Raw genomic sequence first — 26517 nt, 5'->3', positions numbered from 1 at the left:
GGAAAGAGAAAAGCGACCTAAAATGAGGCAATTAAGGGCTGAGTGTTTTTATAAGGGTCCCTTTCCAGGTCCCCCCTCCTTACTAGTAAAACCCACAGCTCCTTATGCTCAGCTTTCTTTTCATGGTGATCACCACTGGCTTGAAGGCTTGAATGAAAATAACTCCACTCTGCTGCTTTTTTTAACACCTTTGGCCTTACAAAGTGACTTTCTTCTTGGAGCAAGTAGAATTGATGATAGTTAATATCAGCCTTTCCAAGAGTCTGAAACAAGGGAGATAGAGTATGTGGAAATGCTTCGGAAAAGTAAACATTACATGCTAAAGCCCTCCATACATGTGAGCCATTATTCTTGTTATCACCATTAATATTATCTCTAAGCTTCAGTAGCCTCTGTTGGAAGTTTGGATAGTAAATAGACAAACTGCTGGTCTCACTAAGGTGTAGTGCGTCTATAACAACATTTCCTGAGCACTTCTTATGTGCCAGGCACCAGACTGACTTTCCAAGCATTATCTGATTTAATTCTCTTAGCAATATCAAGTTAGATACTACTATCAATCATCCCCCTTTTCAGATGTGAAAACTGAAGCTACAGAGTTTCTGTAATTTGCCCAAGAATACACAGATATTAAGTGACAGAGCTTAGATTTTTTTTTTTTCTGCCTTCAAATCTGGGCTTCTAACCGATAGGACCTTACTGCCACCTGAGATGATGTGAGCAGGCATTAATGTTATACAAACCTCAGGTCCTTATCAGGTCCCCTGAAACAGAAGCAACACGCTATTGTAATACCAGAATGTTCATCTAACAGTGAGCTTGCAGATCATCTGTAGATGAGGGAAGTGAAACCTTGAAAGGTCACCCGTGACCCGGCTTGACGGTGGCAAAGCTAGGTTTAGAAACCAAGACTTTTGACCTCCAGTGTAGGGTTTGTCCCAAGATACTCTGCCACAAACATATTGAAGCATACTGTCTCCAAGTGTTCAAAGCTATCCCGAAGGGACAGAGTTTAAAAAGGAAATCTATCTTGAGTAGTGATGCAGATTTCAAACACACAGAAAGCAGATGGAAGCAGGGAGTTTGCTTTGAAGGACAGCATGGTGAACCAAGATGCCTCTAAGAACAGGGGAAATGGAATGAAAAGTCAGCAAACAAGGTAGAAAAGACAGCCCTGAGAGGGCCTGAGAAACTGAACAGAAAATCTGAAGGAAGATAAATGGATAATTTAACAGCCATTCAGTTTTTAAGAAAGACAAAGAACAAGCTACATTGCATCAGAAAAGGCCTAGAAATGATGATGAATGGGGCCCTTCAAATGAGTGGTGAACACAACAGAATCACAGTCGCCTGCACGATTCCCAGCTGAGGGCAAATTTGAGGAACTAAATGAGGATATGACACTGATACAGATTGAAGAGTTTTTCAAAATCTGTTTAATGTCCAGGCAGGGGACATTGATCGCTTTTCAGAGGAAATGTTTAGGATCAATGAGGTAGTCGGCCCTTATTGGAACGTGGATGGAGGGAGGGGATTTACACACAACATTAGCACAGCGTGCATTAAGTTACTGAGATAATTTCTGAATCATGGTGGCAAAGCACTATATTATTTTGATCTTTATGAAATAATTATTTCTCTTTTTTATCCTTGTACTCGTAAGCTTTCTTTATTAACAATGAAATGACTTGCTATTGAGTAATTCTAACACATGATCAAAAGTTGCTAGTTCCTTTATCAGTTCATGTTACACTTTTAAGTAGAATATTTTATTGTTAAGTAGTTTATACATGCCCAGTGAACAGAATTCAAAAGGTCCAAAAGGCACAAAAGTATTAGAGAAAAGTGCTCCTCCCTCACACTCCTGTCCCCAGGTCACCCAGGTCCTCTCCCTCAGGGCAACCACTATTAACCAAGTTCATCCAAAAACAGTCTATACAACAGCAGAAATAGTGTTTTTGGCTTTTTCTTTTATTGAGATATATAGTTGGTGTATAATACATATATGGATGTATGCATATACATGTATGTGTGTGTATATATGCACATATACACATATATGAACAGTGTCTATCCTGCTCCATACCTTGTTTTCTTACACTTAATGTATTTTTGAGGTCACTCCTTTTCAGTGTCCATATAGCAGCTATCACATTCGTTTTGATGGCTGCAGAGTATTAGATCTTAAAGATGTAGAATAAATTATTTAATCAATAATTAATTATTTATGAACACTGATGTTGTTTCTAATAATTTGCTATTGTAAACAAAGTGCAATAAATATCTTTGTAAATGCATCATCTTCACAAACACCTGGAAGTGGAATTAGTGGGCATTTGGCATATGGGCATTTGAAATTTTGATAGGTACTGCCAACTTTCTCTCTGTGGAGTCTGAACCAATTTGTATTTCTGCCAGCAATGGCTGAGGTGCCTCTCCTACACTCTTACCAAGACAATGTGTTATCAAACTTCTTGAATTTTGCCAATATGATGGTGCAAAATCTATCTCATGGCAGTTTTAGTTTGTATTTTCCATATCATAAATGAGTCTGATCATATTTTTAGTACAGATTTATTTACTTAGGAGCCATTTGTATTTTTTTCTGTAAACTCTCCATATTTTTGCCCATTTTTCTACTGGGCTGGTGGTCTCTTCTTATTGATTTGTAGGAGCTCACTATATATTAAAGAAATAGACCTCTATCTGTAGCAAAAGTGGCAAATATTTTTCCCAGGTTGCCATATATCTTTTCACTTTGTTTATGCTATACAGAAATACATTGATTTTATGTAGTCAAATTCATCTTTTTTTTTTATGGCTTCTGGATTTTATGTCATACAGATCATGACTTTCCCATTACAAAATTATAAAAAATTTTAAATTCTCAGAACTTCTTCATCTGGTTTTGCTTTATTTGATTGAATGTGAAGTGTGAGGTCAGATTCCAACTTTAGTTTTTTGTTGGCTACCCAGTTGTCCCATAAGTTTTTGACTAATCATTTTCCTTATGATTTAAAAGGTCACCTTCATCATATACAAAATTCCCTTAAATTTAATTCTATTTTTACTCTTTATATTCTGTTGTATTACTCTGTCTGCCTAATCACACTCTTTTAATTAATATTGCTTTATAATATATTTTAATGATAAGTCTAGTTTCACCTTCCCCATTACTCTTTCAGTATTTTCTAGGTATTCTTGTTTATTTTTCCATATAAGCTTTAGAATTTAGTTCAAACACAAATCTAGTTTGTCTTCTTATTGGGATGCTTATTTAATCTTAAATGATCAATATCTGAAAGTTAAATTAACGTAAAACTTCCCAACATTGAAAAGAAGAAAAACGTCGCCTATTAGGAAGTTTTTGCTCATAAAATTCTAATGTTCCCTTCCTTAAACTATACTTCAAAAATGTAATTAAAAAAAACATTCAGAGTATTGGTCCTGTTGTCCCCACACATACAAACTTTTCCCATATCTTAGTCTTTGGGAGAGTTAGCAATGCAATAAAGCCACAATAACATACCTTCCATCAGATCTTAAAGGTGACCCTTTCTTTGGACAAAAGGCCAGCGAATGGTACACCCAGTGGTATGTGTAAAATGCCCCTTTCTTTATCTTCCTATTCTTTCTCCCCAAAATCTTTCTTTATTATGTTGTAAAATTAAGAAAAAGTAGGTTATCTTACCATATGGAGAGAGACCAGTAAAATAATAGAGGATTTTTGTCCCCAAGGATGTTTACCTAAAGACAAAACATCTCTCATGGATTCTTTGGGTCTGGTTTGCTGTCGATCTGGGGCACTGGGATGCACAGACTTTGATGGTTCCCTCTCTGTCTCAAATCTGAGCCCTGTTTGGTGCTGGCATGAGGACCACCTTTAAACTCTCACAAGAAATGCTCAGGCATCATCAGATTTGCATGGCACTCCCTAAGCAGTTCATTAGTACAAATATCAGCTAAAAAATAGAAGGGCAAATGATAATAGGGTATTCTAGAATCCATTCTAGGAGGTACCATGGTAGCTTACTGAGAACACCATTCACACTAAGGGCAAGGGATTCCACGTTTGTAAAACCCTCTCCCACACGGGCATCCTAGCCATTATGCTTGGAGAACCCTAGGGCTCAAGGCATGTGAGAAGTATACAAAAATATATATAGTAAACGAATGCTTGCACCTCAAAAAATAAATTTTTAAAATGGTTCTTTTTACACATTGAACTTTGCAAAAACAATAGATTATATATATACATATATATGTGTGTATATATATATATATATATATCTGTCTATAAAATCTCAAGTGGCATAGTTTCACCAGAAAACATTCCAGTGTATGGAGAGGTGGATTGTTACCATGTGGCTGTGTTTTACTTACATGTTCCAACCACCTCTTAACATGAAGCCCCATTCATCAAAGACTGTGGCTTCTGGGTCAGCAGCTATTCCTTCCAAGTCAGATGTTGCCTACACAGTGAACATGATTGATTAGCTACCAGTGTGCTCTGAAAACCCGACCAACAGGATAACCTAGGACAGAATCCTAGAGGGGCTCATTATAACAGAAGAAGCAGTCTCCTTGCTCCCGTGTACAGGAGCCATCTTTAGGCCTGCCGTGATTTACCACTTAAAACCTTTATTTTCCCAGGATAGGCTTGAAAAGAGGAGTCACAGATAAAAGATTCACTGTCTACACCTAATGTTTGGGAGGTGGCGTGAGGCTGCCTCCCTCCTGTGAATTTGTCCTGAAGCAGTGCCAAGGACACCAGAACCGAAAAGTTGCTCCAGTGTCCGGACGCTGTAGTCAAGTGTGAGACACGTGTCATCACCAACATCCCACTGAGATCCCTCATGGGAAGACACCAGGGGCTTTGTCCTCAGGCAGGCCTGAACTGACGTTCCAGCTCTGCTGTATACTTACCCATGTAAACTTTGGCCTTTTTAAGTTGATTTCCGCAATCTCAGGTTCCTTATCTGTCACAACAGGGTCAACAATACCAATCTCTCCGCATTGCTGTGAGGTTTAATGAGCTCCCATCTGGAAAGGCCCCAGGATGGCACATGGAACACTGGACACATTCAGTACTCAGTACTTATTAGTTCATTTTGGCAAGGTGTGTTTCACTCTCTCTCACCGAGAGCGAGTGGGTGGCCTTCAGAGTAGACTCAGCCCACGGACATGTCTCATTCAGTTGAACACTGTTTATAACGTGTAACATATCCAGTTTGCCAAAGGCCCCACCACTCCCAACTGTATCATGGAGCCTATTTCATTCAACTTTACTGGCCTGGCCCGGTGGACACTGTATTTAAAACTCTTGCCCTGTATTATGGAAATAACAATGCCGTTAATCCAAGGAGATTAAAATTCCTGCCTCATTAATTCCTAATGTTAATCTCATTTGTAAATACCATTTTTCACAAAGGAATCCCTTGAGCATGTAAATAAAGTAAGCGAAACAAGAAACTTGAGAGATTAGGAAGGAAATGGAAAGGGAAAGAAAAGAGGGAGAGAAAATTTCAATAAAGCATTTTCACTTTTACAGTCACTATTAACCTGCTTCAAACCTAGGAAAGAAAATGATGTCTTTCTTTCTAAGTTATTAGTAGTACTGTAATTAGCTTTCAGGAGATTAGAATTGATGCTACAAACATCAGTGTTATAGCTTGGCTAGACTATGCCCTTAGGATTCCGATTATAGATCTGAATCATTCTTACTTGGATTCTAATGAGCTTGCTTGCCCTCCTCATACTAAGTATTACCTCTGTGGCTTTATCATCTTTATGACTAATTTGGGTAACTCTCTCACATTATTTAGATTTTAAGCTCTCAAATATCACTAACAAAACAGAAAGATCTGACAATATTTTTTGGCATTTGCAAAAATCAGACATAGCCAACCTGTTACTGCTGAATAGATACTACAACTGTTACCGCTGTAACAGATCTGCAGAGTTAATATCACGTATAGAAAAACAGTTTTCCCAACCGGAAAGAGACTCTCACCCAATGTGATAAATGTGGAGTGACACTGAGCTTCCACTAAGGAGAAAATAACAGCTAGTTGCTGTTTTTCCTTTCTGTCTGAGTTCACCTGGTCCTTGGGAAAATCGCAGGCTAAATTGATGCCGTCACCTGGGTCCTTTGAGTCCTCCTTCTTGGAAGCCGAAATCCCGTAGGTCAGCTGACTTTGCCACCAGGGGGAGTTGGCATCCTCTGTTAGGGTCTTCTGAGTCCCCATAGCATGGGCGGTTCAGACTCAGCAACCTTTGAAACCTTTTAAAGAGTCTGTTTGGCAGACTCTGGGGGTTCAAGGAGAAAAGAGATAAGTGCTAGCTGGTCCCTGACTCTCATGAACTTGGGTAGAGAGGGCTGCCCAGTGAGTATTAGCAGCAACCTTTTACGCTGGGCAAGTTGAGACTCCCTTATGCCAGCCACCAGTTCAAAGTCTGGTGGGGGGTTTCAATCTCAAGTAATTCCTGGGGGTGACAGAGAACAATAAGGGACCATAGCAAAACGCCCATGATTTGGAGCTCAGAAACTCCCTCAAATGAATTTGAGCAGAAATGGGAATTTGTTGGCTCAAGCAACTGGGGAGCTTAGAGGTGCAGTTGACTGGGCAGCAAGTGGCCACATCCAGGGGATTCAAAGGATATCATAAGACAGACACCCCCTTTCCTCTGCCTCCTAGTTATGTTTTGGTTTCATTCTCAACCAAGCTTTCCTCACACATCCTGGCAGCTCTAAGGTCACATGTTCATTCTAGGTATTATCATACCAAAAGAAAGAAGAAAAAGAAAGCCTCACTTCCAATAGTTCTGGGGAAGACCTTGAGAGACCTCTGACTGCCTTAGCTTGAGCCACACCCACATCCACATCCCTACACCAGTCACTGGTGTTGGTCAGGACTGAATTATGCTCCTACTCAGAGCACATGGAGTGGATTGTTACCTGAGGAAGGGTAAAGGGACCTTATATAGCCTCTGCTGTCTACTGCAGTTCACTTATAATCCACTGCCAAACAAAGTTAACTCACAACTACCCGATGCAGGGGATCAATTTATTCAAGTATCAAGATGCCTAAATCCTTTGACACCTACACAGGTAGCCATAAAATAGAGATCTACAACCTGATATCAATTCTCTCAATTAGGAATTGCATACGGCTACTAGTAACAGAGATCTGAAATCACAATAGCTTAAACAAAATAGAAATTTACTTATCTCTCTGATAAAAATAATCCAGAGAAGTCAGTTCTAGGTTGCTATGATGTGGCAGTTCCATAGCCATCAGAGACCCAGTCCCTGTTTATCTTTCCTTAGGACATGGCTGCCATACTCAAGGTTGCCTCATAGTCACAATATAGTCACTGTAGCTCCAGCCATCATGTTAATATTCCAGAAGCAAGAAGGAGATAGGGGCAAGGGCAAAAGGATGTACTTCCCAACTGAATAAACTCCCATTTAAGAGTCTTCTCAGAAGCTCTTCTTTCTGAATTCTGCTTGCACCTCCCTGGCCATTCCTAAGCTTAAGGGAGGTGGGAAGGCAACTAGCAGTCTCTGTTAGAGATACCACAGTCCTTGTGGAGTAAATGACCCCATCCCCAATGGGGCAGAAGTCATAAGGCTAGAGCCTTTTAAACTCCATTGTGTTCTAGCCAGGGAAGACCCCAATAGAACACGGTGCCATGTGTGACATATATAAACAATTATTACTAATTTTCCAACTTGATCAAGTTACATACTAAAGCTTTATTTTAAAGGTGGTATTTTTAATGTAAATGTCTAAAAACATTTATCCAAAGAACTCTTGGCTAACTTCTGTGTTCACCATTATTGTTTGATTATTTGTTTTCCAAAGCAAGTTTTAAAAACTGCTGGAAGCCTCCTGTGGTAGTTAATACATTATCTTAAGTAAGTTAATGCAAATTAATTTTTACACAACCTTGGGTTTCGAAGGCCACTGAACTGGGGAGGGGAGGCGTGAGGTTTGGGGGAATCTGCTTGCTGCCTCCCATCTGTACCCACAGCCAGCTCCGTCTACTCTCACATGTTGTAACTAACACTTCAGCTACTCCCCTGCCAAACACACCATGTGGAGTTTAGCTTATTTCCTTACTCAGAAAAATGTTAAGCTGCATAGAAAGATGTGTATTTCAGGTGTTCTAGAAGACTCAAAGGGATTATTTTAGCATTTCAAAATTCTGCTTTTGTACCATAACTCAGATTTTCCATTGGGCTTTATGGTTCTTTTCTGTGTTATTTCTGGATTTCATTCCCTTTTAATCCCACAATTCTCCTTTTCTGGTAGGGTCTTACAACACATTCATATCATATGGGAGCCACCCAAAGGTTCAGGGTAGAGAGCAGCCAACTCGGCTGTGTGATTTTGATTGACCAGGATGGCTACAATGAGAGTTGATTGGACAGGACCCAGGGGAGGAAGCAGGGAGCCCAGGTAGGAGCTGCAGGAGGTTAAGGCAGTGGAGAATTGAGGGCAGCCTGAAGTAGGGTGGTAGGAATGGCACTGGACTGACACACGGAGACAATTTGGAAGTAGGATTGAGAGGAAGTAGGATTGAGAGGTGATAGTTTGGATGCGGTGGAAGAGGCAGAGGTCATGGATGATCCATAGATTGCTGGGTTGGGCAGTTGGGTGGAGAGGTAATGCTTAGTTCCCTGAGGGAGTAAACCTGAGAGCAGAGGAGGGTTCGGAGAAAGGCGATGAGTTCAGTTCAGGACAATCAGTTCACTGGCTCTGGCCTTTACAACACAATGGAAGAATAGAAGGTTGACAAGCCACTTGGGATTCTTAGCAACTACAGCATTGCAACGTGACATGTAAAATTCAGGAATATGTCAGACTCAATGATGAATAATCTTTACCTCTGGGAACCAAGAAGGATTAACAGTTCAACAATTCACTAATTTAAAAGTTTGGGTTTGCTGCACAATTAGCCACTTCTCTCTGAAGTCACATAGCTTAAGTAGAAGCCTCCTTTGTTTCTTGGAAATAGGTACTCTTTACACATGTGGCTGGCCAGTCTCGAGAATTCAAGAGAATTTCAGGAGCTGCCACCACTTGCATGCGTTCTTGCCCCTTCTGTTGATGGTCTGAGCAGAGATGACACCAGCTGGTCATGTCTTCAATTACTTTCCTTTTCAAAATACCAACGCCCAAGTCAGCTTCTGGACATTTTCACCCAGGAAGTTAAATAATCATGTTAGAAAAGTGATCACATCTTCATTACAGGGATATTGCCTCAAACAAGATATTTGAGAGGGGCTCCAAGTTTATTTTCATATTTTATCAAAAAATTGATATTCAAAAAATATTTTAATTTCTTTCTTCTCTGCCATGCATTGTATCTCTTAGTTTCTGATTATTTGTTTTGGGTAAGGCGAGGATGGAGGACAGCAGAAAATGTAATTCTTATTGCCAACACTCTGGAAATACATGAGTTAACAACAGGAAGTAAAAACCATCTTCCCTCTTTGTCTTTTAAAAAATAAATAAATAGCCAGCTCAGATAATTTCCTCAAAGTTTTTTAAAGGTATTAATGACGTAGTTGGACATTTTCAGGGTTCAAGAAAATCTGGTTTTAATTTGGTGGTGTTCCTCTCTCCCCTCTGCAAGACTGTAGGTGCAGGGACTTTTTCTAAGAGCATGGCTTTCTCTGCTTATTCCCCTGTCCCACATCTGCCTCCATCTGTCCAGCAGTTGAGCTCCAAGAAGTGATTGTGGTCAACTAATAAGCACACATGGGGCCAGAAGACAGCAGATGTGGATACTGATGGCAGCGGGAAAGCAAGAGTCACATTCCTAGCAGCTTAGCGAACTGATAAAAACAAGCTCTCAGCAATAATGGTAATAAGACAGAATACTATATTCATTTCCCAAGGGGCTCATTCTCAGGTTGCTTTTACCGCAGGATCTTGTAGCAGATCAGAACGTACTGACCCCAGTCGTCCTGGCCTTACCCCATCCTCCTGCCACTGCTCTGTGGGTGGAGTAGAGGAGGGGTGCTGTTCTCAGAGATGACTGAGCTCAGAGCTAGAGATCCAAAGATACAGGCCTTGATACCAGTCTCCCTTGGAGCTCATGGGCTAGTACCCAAGACAGAGTTGTTTAAAACCAATTATAGGGACTTCCACTGCTGGACCAGAGTAACAGGGGGAAAAGAAAACCACCAAAAAACAAAAACAAACAGAAAAATACATAAAACAACAGTTTTCAGACACTGGGCTACAGGCCAACACAATACAGTGATTCCTGAGAAAGGGGAACAAATGAAATGGGCCCTCCAAGTGCCCCAGCTTACTCCCTGGGGAGGGTGTTCAGGCCACAGCACAGGGAGGGGAACCCAGGCAGAGCTCGATGGTCCCACTGAGACGAGGAGGCAGAGCCAGGAACCTGGGGAGGCCAAGGAGGTGAGAGTCCCCAGGGAAGAGCAGCAGAGAAGAGAGGGCTCCAGAGATCTGCAGAGGCCCCTTGAGTCTTTGGTGCTGTTCACCCCAGGCATGTGAGGAAACCACTGATGCTGGAGAGCACCAGCAAAAAGGAGAAGGTAGAGTAACCCTCAGAGCTCACCCAGGCGGGGGAGTAGTCCGTGGTCCCACCACCCAGAATTTTAGAGAGAAACCCTGAAATAGACGAAGTTCTGGGTACAGTTCTCAGAAGATTACTGTCTCGGTAGTGGGGCCAGACTAGCCCTAGACTAAAGCTGCTCTGGACCCACCTAGCAAAGCTTAAAGGCATGCCTCAAAAGGATCGAATTATTGTTTCCAAGTAACCGTCAAAACTGCATTCTCCAATAAAACTGAGAAATGTTTAAAGAAACTTAAAAAAAGAAAAGAAAAGAAAATCAGGAACCCAACAACATAAAATTCACAATGTCTGATATCCAGTCAAGAATTGCCAGGCATGCAAAGAAGCAAGAAATCTGACCCATAATAATGAGAAAAAGCAATCAGTACAGACTAAGAAATGACACAGATCATAGAATTGATAAAGAAGGACATTAAGACATTTGTTACATTTTATATGTTCAAGAGAGTAGAGGAAAGATTGGGCATGCAAAACAGAGTCATGGAAGATATAAAAAAAAGACACAAGTCGAACTTCTAGAAATGAAAACTACAATTTTTAAGAGGAAAACTACACTAGATAGGATTCACAGCAGATTAAGCTCGGCAGAAGAAAAATTCAGTGGCATTAGCAACAGAAAATTGGAATTTGATCCCTCTCCTCTCTATATACTCCAGATACTAATTTCTACACAGTGTGATTAGTCTCACTCCAGCATTATCATAATAATGTTCCACAAGGTTCTGCCTTCACTCCCTCTCTGAAAGAATCACTGCAAATGATGAGGGAATCAACCTAATTATACATATATACATTATATATATATATATATATATATATAAATATATATATATTCTATGTATTTATGCTTACATAGGCATAAAATGTTTATTGAAGGATACCCAAGAAACTGGTAACATCAGTTGCCTCTAGGGAAGGAAACTAAATCTCTGGGGCAGGGATGAAAGGAGATTTTAACACTATGTTTTGTACCCTTTATATTCATTGGACTAGTGAATGTGTTACTTATTTAAAAAATAAATAAAATATGGAATAAACTGTACGTTCTGGTCACAAGTGGACTCAACAGTGGAGTGTGAAAGGAATGAGGAAGCAGGTGGCCCCTCAGCCACCTGGATGACTAGGTGCCCAGGGCCGTGTCCCCAAGTCAGGCAAGTATCCAGGGTCCTGTCTGTGATGGGCCAGGGTTGGGGAGCTGCAGTGAGCTTGGGAGTCTCAGTGATATCCATACACAGCCCAAGTTGGGTTTTGAGGTCAATAAATCAATCCTAGCCTACACTTGGAGCACCACATGAGTCATCAGCCTACTGCTCAGTAGATTCGAGTTTAAAGGGAGAGCACCCCAAGGATTAGAACCATCAGGTTGATTACAGGGATATAGTTTTCAGCTCAGTATAAAGAACAACATTCTAAAATCAGAACAAAGTGTAAACTGACACCCCCAGCCAGGGAGGTAGTGAGTTCACTGCCTCCGGACGTGTTTAAACACTGAATGGTCACACCACGGGGATGTCACGGAAGGGACTCAGCATCCTGTGGTGGATGGTGCCACACACATAAGCTTTAGAGTCCCTCTGTTTGTACAGGGAGAGTGGGCAGATGGGTGATGTGTCCCCTTTCTCTTTTGCTAAGAGAAGAGTTAGTCAAACGAGACAGAGACCAGTAGCATTTGCACAGAACTCATCGGGTGTCACTCGCTGATGAGAAGTGTGTAGGAATACCCATATCTTTCTAAATACTGGGAGCAATTCTCTTGCTGATGGTACATTGCACGTAATCACCGTAAACCTTGGAATTTAGGTTTGTGGATAATCCCTTGCCTTCCTAATATTCTAATAGCTCCATATTCTTCCAGCTAACTGCATTTATATAACAAATTTATAGTGTAAGAATAATTCTTCAAGATGAGATTCTTGCTACCTTTGCCTAGAACCAGCACCTGACTAGAGGAAAACGATATTCCAGTGTGGCAATTCTGTGTTTAAGGAGAATATGAAATAAAGAGAGGAAGGAATTCTGAGAAATAATGTACCCCCCCCCAAATTTTTTTTTTTATTCAACACAAAGAAAGCAAGACAGAGAACAAAGAGCTAGATGAAGGAAAGCAATCTGTTTGGGGCTAAGCCAAATAAACTTAAATAGTTTAAGGAATAAATTGGTGGAGTAATTCAAATCATGGGCAGGTGCTATGAACGTAATTTAGTACACTCGGGAACCTGCCAAGGAAGAGAAAAATGTGTTGCTTTTGAGATCATTTCCCAGCAGCTTCATAAAAGAAAACTGATTACAGGAATTTAATAAGTAAAACAGAGCCAGAACTATAGTAATCAAATGAGTTTTTAATTACATTTCATGCAGAAAAAAATTCCAATTTGTGCTCCTGGGATTAAAAAAAAAATAAGTTCTAGAGAAATGCTTCTGTGGCAGGAAAATAACATAAACACTAATTTCCATAGGAATTATAGTAGTCAGTTTAATTAAAAGGCTTGATCAGAGCGAAGAGGAGCCAGTGCCAAACTATACTAAAAACCACGGCATTCATCCCCACCTCTTACACTATTGTCTAAATAAAAACACTGCACTAAGCAGAACACAGGCACCTGCATTTTTCTCATGGATGTAAAGGGGATTTTGATCACTGCCTGAGTTATTATGTTGCTGTGATTTATTATCATATAGAATAACAAATACATCTGGTTTCAAATTAGACGTTGTTGCTTGGTGTGATAAACATCGCTAATAAAAGCGAGAACATGCTGTGTTTAAGGGACACGAATGTGAGAAGACACCGCCACGGTGGAGCGCTCGCCGCTCAACAGGATCCCTGCGTATTTCTGGGCTTTCAAACCCCCACTTACCTTACATCTAGTTACACTTCACTTGTATCCCTGAAACTCCCCAAAGCAGAGGGTTATTTGAGGGGATACTTCAGGTCCTCCTAACAGGTGGTTTGCAGTCATGCTTAGGGGATTCCATCCTCCACAGAAAGAACTATTATTCTTCCTGTTTGAGGACTTCGCTCTGGAGTACCCACTAACTACGGGTCCGGCTTGGAGAAGGCTTTTCAGGAGGTGTCCTGCAACCACGGTGGTTTAGTCACTGGTCACCTTTTGTTCCCCTTGTGATGAATGAGACACACCGGCAAGGTGTCTCCATGGGACTGGGAGTATAATCTGTGGCCACAGAACGCTGACCCAAGGCATTAAGCGGGACCATTACCTTTCCAGGGGCTAAAGCCCCACAGCCCCGTGATCCCTGTTTCATTCATTGCTTTGTTCCCCCAGAGGAGTGATCCACATTTTGTGAGGCTGAAAGTTTGTACCATTTGGGAGTTGGGGACCCTTTTTTAAAAATAACACAAAATTAAGTGCAAAAAAGAAATATTTAGAAGGGTCTCCTAAAAGTGAGGACCCTGAATCCTGAGCTTCCTTAGCCTTGTGATCAGTTGGCCTCCAGCCCCACCCTACATTTTCTCTCCCTTCTCTCTCCTGCACCCCTCCATCTGTCCCTCTCTTCCACACCCCTTTTTCTTTTCTCTTGTGTCTATTTCCATGCATATTCTCATGGTGATCTGTACATTTAGCACAGTCCCCAGATCCTGTGCTTTAAAAATGAGCTCCTCTCATCTCAGGATTTCACCTGGCCTTTCTCATTCACGTGAGTCCACCCAGAGTCATCTTTGGTGGAGCAAATGGTAGGTTTATTTTTGTAAAAATTTCAGTTCCTGATCTATTGAGATCTGGAGCCCTCCCTAGCAGGCAAAGATACACATACTAGTAGACCGTGTGAGCTGCATATTTTGTTTCCTGTTGGATGTGAATTTAAAACAGGATCATAATCAACTTGGCTGGCACCCCCTGGAGGAGTGCACAGACATCTGTCTTATTTTTTCATTTTCTATATAAGCTCTATTAATATAACACAGTGGTGCTAAGTGCATATTTACTTCTTATAAATAGCTCATGTTTACCAAAATAATCATCACTTTCATTTCTTACAGCCAGTTGCCATTCTCCTCACAGCAGAAACCTAGAAAATCATGGCAGTGACTCCAGTTCCTCTCTCCCCCACCTGCTTTTGTTATATTTTAGGCATTGGTGAAGGTCAACGTGAAACTGAAGCCGATGCTGGATTCAGTAGCTGCCAACAGAAGTAAGTGGGAAGAGTTGCACCAAAAAAGGCTGCTCATCTCTTCGGCTGCCTCTGCCCCCACTGTCAATCTCATGGTGACAGGAGATGACAGAGACTAACCCTCCAGGTCAGCCGCAGCTGTGAAATGACTGCGTCCTCAAGAGCCAGCTTCGGTCCCACCACAGCATTCTTTTGTTCCTTTAAGCTCAAACAGACATAAAGTCTCAGGGTTGTGCTGGGAAGCATGCCTGGGCTTTCACCTTGCAGTGTGGTGCCAGCAGAAAGGACAGAGGAGGAGGTGGGGCAGGGAGCACATGCCCCAGGATACTCACCTCTCCCTGATGAACACACATGGGCTGAGATGAAGGTTCTGGGCAGCGGGCCAATTGGGTGCAGGACCTGAGGATGGTTGGCCCTGCTCACTGTGAGCCAAGAGAACGTTGAACAGTGAAGGTGTCATTAGCACTGCTTCATATTGTGTATGGCTGTTCTGTTTGTTACAAGCCAAACAACGCCTGCTTTTGCATCCTCTCCTGAGCTCCCCCTTCTGCGCCAGACTGTCCCAAGAATCCCAATTGGTATTCTGTAGAGATATCTTATTTTTAATCCTAAAGCTTCTTAATGATGGATCAGAGCCTTTAGAATCGCCTACCTAAAAGAGAAACTATATTATCCTTACAAAAACCAGCCATTCCCAGTTTTCCCCTAAAAAAGGTCTATAGTAGGAAGACAGCAAATGTGTTTGTCTGATTGGCGTTTAGACAAGATTCATAACATTGTATTGGGATTGTGGTCCCCTTTTTCAGTTTTTTAATTCAATCTTCATTGTAGACCAAGTCTTCTCCCAGAAGGAATGGATTAATAGACTTAAAGTAAGGGTGAAAGGAAATCTATAGGTGGATTTAACGCAAATGACACATGAACATTCAGAACTATTTCCAACAGTGAGACATTTCACAGGACACAGCAGAGCCACGGAGAATGATCACTGACTACCTGTAGCTCTCCTAGTGATGTTTCAGTATAATGTAAGGTTACTACCAGTGCCAACCTAAAGCCAAATGGAAAGGTCCCCAATTTTGGATTTTTCCTTAAGTGTAAGATATAATGCTTGAAAGGTTAAGAAACAACAGCCTAGGCAGAGAACAGATATTCTATAGAAAGCTAGGTTTATAGTAGATAAGAATAAGCTATATTAAATAGATGCAATGACTAGAAAGCTGAGAGACTGAGGACATGGTATGCCTTATCCAAAGAACGCTGGGCCAGAAGCTATACTTGTACCCTAGGTTTGGCACTATTCACTGGATGGCTTTAGACAAGTCACTTAACTTCTCCCAGCCTTTTTCCTCATTTGTCAAATGAGATTACACTAGGAAATTATTTTCAAACATGATTTAACCTTAGAACTCTGTGTTCAAATAAATCTTACAAAGAATCCCCAAGACATAAAACATCTAAAAGCCCAAGTCCTCAGTTTGAAGCTGGGTTGGGAGAGCCAGAGCCCCTACAAATCCTCATTTCTTTGATCACATACCTAGTAGCCCATAATCGGGCTCTGAGGAGTTTGAAAGTCTCTGGACCAGATGAACCTTGAAGTCCATTCCAGCTCTAAAGAATCTAAAATTTACAAACCATTTTTGTTCTTGTTGTTGCTCGTCAGTGTCAGTTATTAACTTTACTACTCAGAGAAACAGAGGCCAAGTTCCACCAAGGACATTTTTTTCCTGGCGCATAGTAGACATCTGGGAAATGTTTAAAGAATGGGTAGATTAAAGTACCAAAACAGAAGTAAGGGAAGAGCAGGTACCCATGGGGAAAAAGGAAGATTCTATATGGCCAGAAATAGAGTAAAAGAAAATTATAAACCAGGCAAATGGGGGGAAGAGGAGGAGGAGGGGAAGCAAAAGAGAACAATGAACAAGGAAGAGATGGGGACCGAGGCAGGTGGTAAGAGAACTGATAAAGGGAAGGTGAACATCAATCCAAACAAAGAAAAATGGCATGTCTTCCCCAAAAAATGAGGGTACAGAATCCTATCATCAATTGCCTAGAAAAGAGAGATACTTGAGCGGGGAGGGGGTTGACAAAAGAGAGAAGGAAGGAGTAGGAGCCCTAAAAAATAATGTTCCCAGCTACCTTTTACAGCTGTCTCTGCGGGGAAGACTGGAGAAACCAGAGGAGAGAATGAGTGCAGGAAAAATTGCCTCTGCAGAGCAGGTAAGAGGAGGTTGTTCAGATTTGTGGATTTTATTAAGCCAGTTTTCTGAATCACTCTGCTATAAAGGAAAACAGCTTCTGCCGGGCTGTCTCCCTCCTTCAGGTGAGGAACAAAGTGGGGGGTGGAGGTAGGGACAGACCCTGGTCGTGTGTCTGCAGCTCAGAAGCACTGCAGGTGTTCCTAGCTATTGTGTCACATCATGTTTATATCACAAGTGGGAATTGAAAATCAGTCCATGTGAGGCAGAGATGAACCCACATCTGTCATCCTCCCCAACGATAAATAAATAAATAGCCCAGACAGACGGATGCCAGTGTATCTAGAGCAAAATTTGAAAGCATGTGCTTTATGATAAAACTAGACCCAGGGTCCAATGGAGACTGCAGGTAGCTACACGCACTGTGGCTACCCTGAACGTTGATGCTGCATATTGCTAAGGGGAATGTAATTTATAGCACAAACCCTACGGCTTCCACTAAGGTTGAGTTTTCCTCTCATTTTCTTCCCTTTTTATTGGCTTCACTGCATGGTTGCCAATAGCAACACCCACTGGTAGCAAGAGCAGCTCAACACCATTGCAATCCGCCATACAGGGGAGCCCTGACAATGTCAACCATCAATCAAGCAGCTGTTTGTAATTGCCTCCATCTATTATTTCTCCTGTCTCGAGGTATCTTTCCTATTGGGGTCAAAATTCAGAAACTGCTGACTAATGCCCCGGTCTGTTCCTCCACAACCATGAAACAGTAGAAAAGATAGCAGCCTCCCTGGTGCCAACAACCCAGAGGGTTAGAGGTTGAACTCTTGGGCGTTTGAGGTATTTTTAATCCCTTTTCTAATGTATAACTTTCCACGAATTGGGGGTATGTGTGGTTACCCATATAATCTGCTTTTCCAAAATAGAGAAATTTTCCCAATCCTTATTATTGTTTACTTCCTATTGGAGGAAAGCATTTGAAATGTGAGCCTTCTTATAAAACCTACAACTGGCCAGATTATGTGCGCTTCCTCAGGTCTCTTGGCATTAATGGTAGAAATGACTTCATCCTACTTTCTCCACGAAGTGTATTTTTTTCAGGCAGGCTATTTATAATTTTATTAGTCAGTATGTGGAGAATACATGCACAACCTACAATGTAGCTGGCAATCCCAGCCAGGAGGGATGGCTTGGCAAACTGTAAAGGGCACTACCCCAGTGCACAGTGGATGGGGCTCCCCCAAGCCTGGCCATCGGCCAGACCTGTTATCTTGGGACTCTCAGGTCTCGGGTTTTCCACTTATAAAATAAAAGCACTGACTTTTATTCAGTTCATTTCTGCACCAAAGGACCAAGCTGTATTTAACTTTAAAAAATTGTTCCACATAACTGTCTTATTCACTCTTCTCAAAAAAGATAGGAGCAAAGAGGTCATCTCCTCACTAAAGACAAAATAAAAAGTTACATATATGGAGTAGATATAAAAACAACCTTATCACAGATATGTCTGAGCCTGCCTCTACTGATCACGAAAGACATGGTCATCAGTACATGGTTATAGGTACAAAAATATACCCTTTTACTTCATAAAGGACAACTTTAGATTATCTCATATCATAGATATCCCATAAATGGTAGTCAGTTTAATTTACAATTTATAAAGTGAGTCAAAAGAAGTTAAAATTGCATGTGTGCTTTCTGTTTCTAAAATCTAAGCTGTCTACACATTTCCAGGTATTTTATATTTGCATACACATTGGGTTGGGTTGGAAATAATCTTTAAAATTTTGTTAGTGAAATAACATTATCTAATATTAATGCTATAAGAATTCAGTTGCTTTTTCATGTATCAAAATTTATCATATTTGATCCACTTACCTGAAGTCATTAAACAGAGTCTGCTCAATTTACTTTGTGGTAGAATTATTTTAAAGTCCATTTCTCCTGCTGACTCTTAATGAATTGCACAAAGATAAAATACAGTTTCATCCCCATTAATAGTGTGAAAAACTCCTCTCAAGCAGGACAGAAATCTAAATATATTAAGGGAAGATTTACATCTAAAGAAAAATGTTTTGGCTGGAAATAAACACTCATAAAGGATTCATTAAAGCAAAAGAGCAAAACCTAATTTGGGACCCTAAAAACTCTGGCAATGCCAGTGAAGTTTCACTGTCTGCTTCAGAATAACAGTCTCTGAAACCATTGTTCTGCCGCATGCTGTAAAGAACTCCCAAAACTCAAATGTCACAGGAAATTTAAAGGTTGAGTCTGACTACAAGAAGGCCAAAATTTCATAAGTTTCGTAAGTGAGCAGTAATAGAATAAAACACGTAGATGGCAGAAATAAAGTGGTGTGTCTGGGGAATTTCATGTTGAGTACTTGGATTTAACAATGCCCGAGGTCCTGCTTACGTCGCTTGTGTACCTTTTCCTCAGCTGGTAATTTGGTGTTGTACATCTTTTCTAATTTAATTTTGAATGTTCTTGCATATTTAGTCCATCTCTCAACAGTGCTAAAGATAAGTTATTTATCTGTGTGGCATATCTCTACCAATGTCATTGAATATATACACTGGCACAGAAACATGTTTGTTTTATTAAGTAAATGAAGTATTTGCTATAAAAAAAATGTGTTATTTCAGGCCACCATTTACCTTTGTGTTCATTTGCTGTGTGTGTATGTCTGTGTTTAGAATCTCGATTATTTTTTTCTTTAGATTTAGATTAAATCATATTTAGATGAATTTTTAAAAATACAAACAGCATTGCATGGGAACAAAAGTTTAGGTTTTGGCTAATCTCACTCCCTTGGTGAAAAATGCTTTTGCCATTTTATTTTGATGTACAATCATCTAAAAAGGATCCCCTACTGATTTGCTTCCTAATTATTATTGTTTTACACAAAAGAAGGGAAATATGTCTTCAACTGAGTTGTCTGACGTCACTCCATTTGTGTAGATTTCCCAAGCTGAGGTGTCATAAGAATACTACATTATAGACTGTTTGCCCATTTCACAAGCATCTAATCCATGATTTTGAAACTGCTTTAAGAGACCTAAATATCTTTGTTTTTAATAAAATGCTTAAAGTTTAACTAAAGCTCTGGAATAATCTTTATTTCTCTTAGGAAGAACGATTTAAGGACTGAACGAGGCAAGCATGCATCCGAATACCTACGATTTAAATTTTGACTGTCAATTTAGCCTATTAACCTTGTCCTGATCTGTGATGTTTGCCTGTGTGAGAGGGATAGTGGGACAGCCCTGTCCATGGAGCATTTTAAAGATGACAAAAGGTTCTTTGAATTATTGAGGTTTTTCTGGAGGGATAAGAGTCTGCAGCCCAATGCAGACGGGTTCCTGTGTCTGTTACAGATTGCCCAAATTTGCGTGGGCAATTACACAGGGGGATCGCATCGATGCAGGGCCTCCAGCCACTGACGCCATACAAATTACACAACGGCTTCGGTGCTTAAACTTTAAAACTCTTACACCATTGTGCCTGTTCTATTAGAACTGCAGCAAATGATCCAAAGCCAATTCAAATGACTGGAGAGGAGGTGCTCAGGGGGAGAGGGAAGAGGCGCAGTGTGGCCTCTACTGGCCAGCTTAAGCAATCACCAACCCCCCCGTGCTGAGGCGACCACAGGCTTCTTTGTGCTTTTCAGTCCATGCTTTTCAAGTGAGGCCAACAGTTAAAATTACCTAATTCACAGAAGGGCTGTGAGGATTAATGAGGGAAGTTAGGCAAAGCAGGATCTGGTCCTGGTACAGAATGTCCTGCATAAACACAGGGGCTCAGAGTAGCTCTTTGTTTGGATGGTTGATTGATTTCTTTAAATGTCAATATCCACAGTTGTGCCTTCTCTGGTAATTCCATTTATAAACCATGTTATTGTGCTCTTCCTAACAAGTTAATTTAGGTAATAACACCACAAGCACCCAAATATAAGCTACTTGATTTTTTTTTAAAGGTATATCCAAGAAGGAAATCTAATTAAAATATTAATAAAGCTGGAACTGCCAGTGAAAGGAGAATTCATAATGAGGTTAAATGTCTTACCATCTGAGCATAAATGTTCCCAAATGTTGATTTGGTATACAATTTTTCCAAAACTCTTAAAAGATTAAACAGATGCTCCTAAAAGTCAATCAGTTACATTACCAATTTGACACTAGTTTATTCTTTCTGCCTTCTTTATGGTGGAAGATTGGGGGGTGGGAAGGAAGAAGAAGCAAGGGGACTAAACCACCAAACTGGCCATCCTGAAGAAAATGGCCTAGAATGTAAGGGAAGAGTAATAACAGCTGGAAAATGGTTTTGCAGAAGGTCTTTCTTTAACAAGGAAATTGTCGGACCACAGCTGTGGTTGTTGAGTTGTTCATAAATTACCAATGTTTACCAACAGGAAGCGATTACATTTAGAGGATAAATAAGAAAACATAACTTCCAACTCGTTTTAAAAGAGAATGTCAAATAGATTATACATACAAATAGAATATGGAATTTGGTCATCTCACATCTTGACAGGCAGAAACATAAGCATGTTAAGAACTTTTAACTCCTATACATTTTGCCCGAATGGAATTCTTCTACATGCTAAACATGCCTCCCTTTATGCAGCAAAATCCACCCTGAGCCCAACACTGCTTTCCTAAAGTCTAATTCCTTTCAATAAGGCACTAAATCTTTTTATTGCAACCACAAAATTCTTTCTTATTGCTAGAAATGGTACAATACACTAACTTTTTTGATACATGCTCCAGCTTTCCAAGATTCTGTTGGAAACAAAATGATCCTTTATGACATTTTATAATATTCCACCTCATTTACTGCTTTCCAGAATTTCTATCATTAATTAAAGGGCCTTCTTTCACCATCCCCCTCCCGAAAATACCCTAATCTATTCCCCAACTGCCTGTCATAGACTAAATAAAAGTCAGTCTATCACAGCAGCAGGGATGGTCATGCCAATTTCACAGCGTGATTTGTGCACTCATTTTATTTGCAAATGATAAATAAAAGTCAGTCTATCACAGCAGCAGGGATGGTCATGCCAATTTCACAGCGTGATTTGTGCACTCATTTTATTTTGCAAATGACCCTGCCCTCCATCTGTCTAAGCGGAATGTCCTGCTTTTTCCAAGCCAGGCCTCAGGAGCAGCAGCACATGAAATAAGGAGGAAGGCACAGAATGTCTCCCTCCTGCCCGCTTCAGCAGCCACACTCACAGCAGCCACACTCGCAGGTACCAGCACAAAGAGGGGAACCTCAACTGATGCCTGTAGGGGTCATACATAAGGATTTTAAAATACTGAGCCTGAATTTCCAAGAGACAAGTGTAGTCAGGCAGCCATAAAGGTGAAGATCCTCCCCCAGCCACTTACCCACTCCCCAATTACTGAGAGGCACTAGCAAGCATCCCTCAACCCACATACCTCCCTGAGTTGAAGGCCCTATAGGAGTGCACCCAGAGATCAGGTTGAAAGAAGCCTCGGAATAGAGTTATGGTGGACCCCATCAGCTGCTTTCTCTGGGGATCTTAGGTGGGCCAGAATGCCACTCAACCCGTCTGAAATGGGTACAGTTTGTCCCTTTCTCAGTATTCATGAAGTGGAAGGTTCCTTGTCTGGTCCCACCCAGGACAGACCTCTGTCAATTTCTCAGCAGGGAAGACTGAATGAGTATATAAATTCAGTTGCTTTATGATACAAGCAATCACATGCCTGCAGAAGTCCCCTGCCAGCTCTACTGGGTGACTAGGAACTATACCACCCCCACTAGTGATTTCCTAACACCTGCTCACAGCTGCAAATCAGATCTGGAAGTTCAAATTTCTACTGCCCACACCAAGTTGGTTCGTTGTTTTAATGGAGGAAAAAAAGACACTAATGTTCCAGAATACAATGTGGCAGCAAACACTGGGCCTTTACAAACTCATCTATAGGAAATAAATGGAATAAGTTACAAGTAGTCACTATTTCCTACTGAAACTATCTGCTGGATATCATGGCACTGCTGCTACCTAGCTGTGTGGTCTTGAGCAAATTATTTAAAACTGTCTAGTGCACAGATTCCATATCTGTAATATATAGATCACACGATGGTCATTAAGATTAGAAATAATCTTAATGTGTAAATTGTCTTAGGGCCATAACATATGGTTGGTGTTGGCTCTGGAATTTATACATAGAAAAGATGTTATGGGCAGCAAAAGGACTTGCACTGAAGCCTTTAAGTATATAGCAAAGACATGATTTTACTCGTACGCCGTTTATCTTAGATACTAGATAGTCCAACGCAGATCATGGACGACCAATGGAGATGCAGGGAGATCAAGGAAGACTGGTTTTTTTATTTGTAGTGAAAGTTGGAGGGCCAGGCCAATAGATATGGCCAAGATTAAATGCTAAATGCTAACATCTGTTCAGTATTAACTGTTTGGGGTGAGGGGGGAACACCTGGATCTAAAATTAAACGTCTCCCAATACCAGATAATATTCACAAAACCATTTATCATCGTTAATTTGTGGAAACGATAAAATTAAGAACTATTATTACCCTCTGCATTTATGTCTTAGACAGTGTGCCCTCAAGGCAGCTTAAAAAGAGAGGCTACTCTAATTCCAGAAGAATGCCAAAGAGATATTCCACCTTTTCCTTCCTATTAAAATACAAAACAAACGGCGAAACGACGCCATTAGTATGTATTGCAAAGTGTATAAGGCTAAAAAAGCAAGGGATTTCAGACCGCAAATCTTTCTTCCCCGCGCCAGAGACAGGTGACACAGCAGGCAGCCAGCAACTCTCAATCAACCTCAACACTAAAGGCAAGAGAAACCTCATCTCCCCGCAACCGAGGGTCCGTCCCGCAGAGACTACGCCTCCCAGAATGCAGCGCGGCCACGTCCCGACGTCGGCGCCATCGGACCGGTGCATGCCGGGAAGTAGAGTTTCCGTTTCTGAACTGCCACGAGGCCTTTCATCTCTCTTGCTGGACTCACGACCTTCGCAGCCCAGAGTCTTCGAGGGCCAATACAGTAGTTTAATGATTCACCTCAGTGATTCCTTTATATTCCTTACAGAGTTTTTCCGTTGCAAAGCAATATCCGGACAAACAGCCTTCCGTTTCCGGTTGGCATGTTGCCGTGGTAACTGGGACGCACAGCCGCGGAGAAGGTTATGGCGGGGCTGAGCGGTGCGCCCATCCCCGACGGGGACTTCACCGCGGTCGTGTACCGGCTCATCCGGGATGCCCGCTACGCCGAGGCCGTGCAGCTGCTGGGCGGAGAGCTCCAGCGGAGCCCGAGGAGCCGCGCAGGCCTGTCGCTGCTGGGCTACTGTTACTACCGCCTGCAGGAGTTCGCGCTGGCCGCCGAGTGCTATGAGCAGCTGGGTCAGCTGCACCCGGAGCTGGAGCAGTACCGCCTGTACCAGGCCCAGGCCCTGTACAAGGCCTGCCTTTACCCAGAGGCCACCCGCGTCGCCTTCCTCCTCCTGGACAACCCCGCCTACCACAGTCGGGTCCTCCGTCTCCAAGCCGCGATCAAGTACAGCGAGGGCGATCTGCCCGGGGCCAGGAGCCTGGTGGAGCAGCTACTGAGTGGGGAAGGAGAAGACAGCGGGGGCGAGAACGAGCTCGATGGCCAGGTCAACCTGGGCTGTTTGCTCTACAAGGAGGGACATTATGAAGCCGCGTGTTCCAAGTTCTCTGCTGCCTTGCAGGCTTCAGGCTACCGGCCTGACCTTTCCTACAACCTGGCTTTGGCCTATTACAGCAGCCGGCACTATGCCCCGGCGCTGAAGCATATCGCCGACATTATTGAGCACGGCATCCGCCAGCACCCAGAGCTGGGTGTGGGCATGACCACTGAGGGCATTGATGTTCGAAGTGTTGGCAACACCTTAGTCCTTCACCAGACCGCTCTCGTGGAAGCCTTCAACCTCAAGGCCGCCATAGAATACCAACTGAGAAACTATGAGGTGGCCCATGAAACCCTCACGGATATGCCTCCGAGGGCAGAGGAAGAGTTAGACCCTGTGACCCTGCACAACCAGGCGCTAATGAACATGGATGCCAGGCCTACAGAAGGGTTTGAGAAGCTACAGTTTTTGCTCCAACAGAATCCCTTTCCCCCAGAGACCTTTGGCAACCTGTTGCTGCTCTACTGTAAATATGAGTATTTTGACCTGGCAGCAGATGTCCTGGCAGAGAATGCCCATTTGACTTACAAGTTCCTCACACCCTACCTCTATGACTTCTTGGATGCCACGATCACTTGCCAGACAGCTCCTGAAGAGGCTTTCATTAAGCTTGATGGCCTAGCAGGGATGCTGACTGAACAGCTCCGGAGACTCACCAAACAAGTGCAGGAAGCAAGACACAATAGAGATGATGAAGCTGTCAAAAAGGCAGTGAATGAATATGATGACACCCTTGAGAAGTATATTCCCGTGCTGATGGCCCAGGCCAAAATCTACTGGAACCTTGAAAATTATCCAATGGTGGAAAAGATCTTCCGCAAATCTGTGGAATTCTGTAATGATCATGATGTGTGGAAGCTGAATGTGGCACATGTTCTGTTCATGCAGGAAAACAAATACAAAGAAGCCATAGGTTTTTATGAGCCCATAGTCAAGAAGCATTATGACAACATCCTGAATGTCAGTGCTATTGTGCTGGCTAACCTGTGTGTTTCATATATTATGACAAGTCAAAACGAAGAAGCCGAGGAGTTGATGAGGAAGATTGAAAAGGAGGAAGAGCAGCTCTCCTATGAGGACCCAGATAAGAAAATCTACCATCTCTGCATTGTGAATTTGGTGATAGGGACGCTCTATTGTGCCAAAGGAAATTATGACTTTGGTATTTCTCGGGTTATCAAAAGCTTGGAGCCTTATAATAAAAAACTGGGAACTGATACCTGGTATTACGCCAAAAGATGCTTCCTGTCATTACTAGAAAACATGTCAAAACACATGATTGTGCTTCGTGACAGTGTTATTCAAGAATGTGTTGAGTTTCTAGAACACTGTGAACTTTATGGCAGGAACATACCTGCTGTTATTGAACAACCCCTGGAAGAAGAAAGAATGCATATTGGAAAGAATACAGTCACTTATGAATCCAGACAATTAAAAGCTTTGATTTATGAGATTATAGGTTGGAATATGTAGTAACGTCTAATAATGGCTTTTATCAAAATGGCCCTGTTAACTATACATATTTGCAACTCTTTTATCTGTGTTTGTCCTTTGGCATCTTCACATTTGTTATACGTTGAAATTTGTACACTTTAAAATTATAATTAAAATAATTTTGATGTATCTTTTGAGAAACCTCACAAAAGAATTATAATAAAAAGAGGGCTTCCCTGGTGGCGCAGTGGTTGGGAGTCCGCCTGCCGATGCAGGGGACGCGGGTTCGTGCCCCGGTCCGGGAGGATCCCGCGTGCCGCGAAGCGGCTGGGCGCGTGAGCCATGGCTGCTGAGCCTGCGTGTCCGGAGCCTGTGCTCCACGGCTGGGGGGGCCGCAGCAGTGAGAGGCCCGCGTACAGCAAAAAATAAA

General features: G+C 41.9%; 2 protein-coding genes across 2 annotated transcripts in view; both read left to right on the top strand.

Annotated features, from left to right (window-relative positions):
• The window catches only part of LOC103072730 (dual 3',5'-cyclic-AMP and -GMP phosphodiesterase 11A), a 269197-nt gene extending 253004 nt beyond the window's left edge, over positions 1–16193 (top strand). The window contains exon 18 of the mRNA XM_007451103.1: positions 14709–16193. Within this exon, the coding sequence (XP_007451165.1) occupies positions 14709–14867 (159 nt within the window). The 3' untranslated portion in view covers positions 14868–16193. The remainder of the gene's footprint in view (positions 1–14708) is intronic.
• Positions 16194–23872: 7679 nt separating this feature from the next.
• On the top strand, positions 23873–26301 carry IFT70A (intraflagellar transport 70A). The gene has a single exon (XM_007451102.1). The coding sequence runs from the start codon at positions 24132–24134 to the stop codon at positions 26124–26126; it is 1995 nt and encodes a 664-aa protein (XP_007451164.1). The 5' UTR covers positions 23873–24131; the 3' UTR covers positions 26127–26301.
• The last annotated feature ends 216 nt before the right edge of the window (positions 26302–26517 follow it).

Source organism: Lipotes vexillifer, unplaced genomic scaffold, assembly GCF_000442215.2.
Source record: "Lipotes vexillifer unplaced genomic scaffold, Lipotes_vexillifer_v1.1 scaffold645, whole genome shotgun sequence".
In the NCBI taxonomy this organism is placed as follows: Eukaryota; Metazoa; Chordata; class Mammalia; order Artiodactyla; family Lipotidae; genus Lipotes; species Lipotes vexillifer.
Note: the sequence above shows the minus strand (reverse complement) of the source record. Positions and strands in the feature narration are given on the sequence as shown.

What these genes read in the sequence shown, in the direction of transcription:
- IFT70A (XM_007451102.1), top strand. Translation starts at nt 24,132, where the DNA reads ATGGCGGGGCTGAGCGGTGCGCCCATCCCCGACGGGGACTTCACCGCG.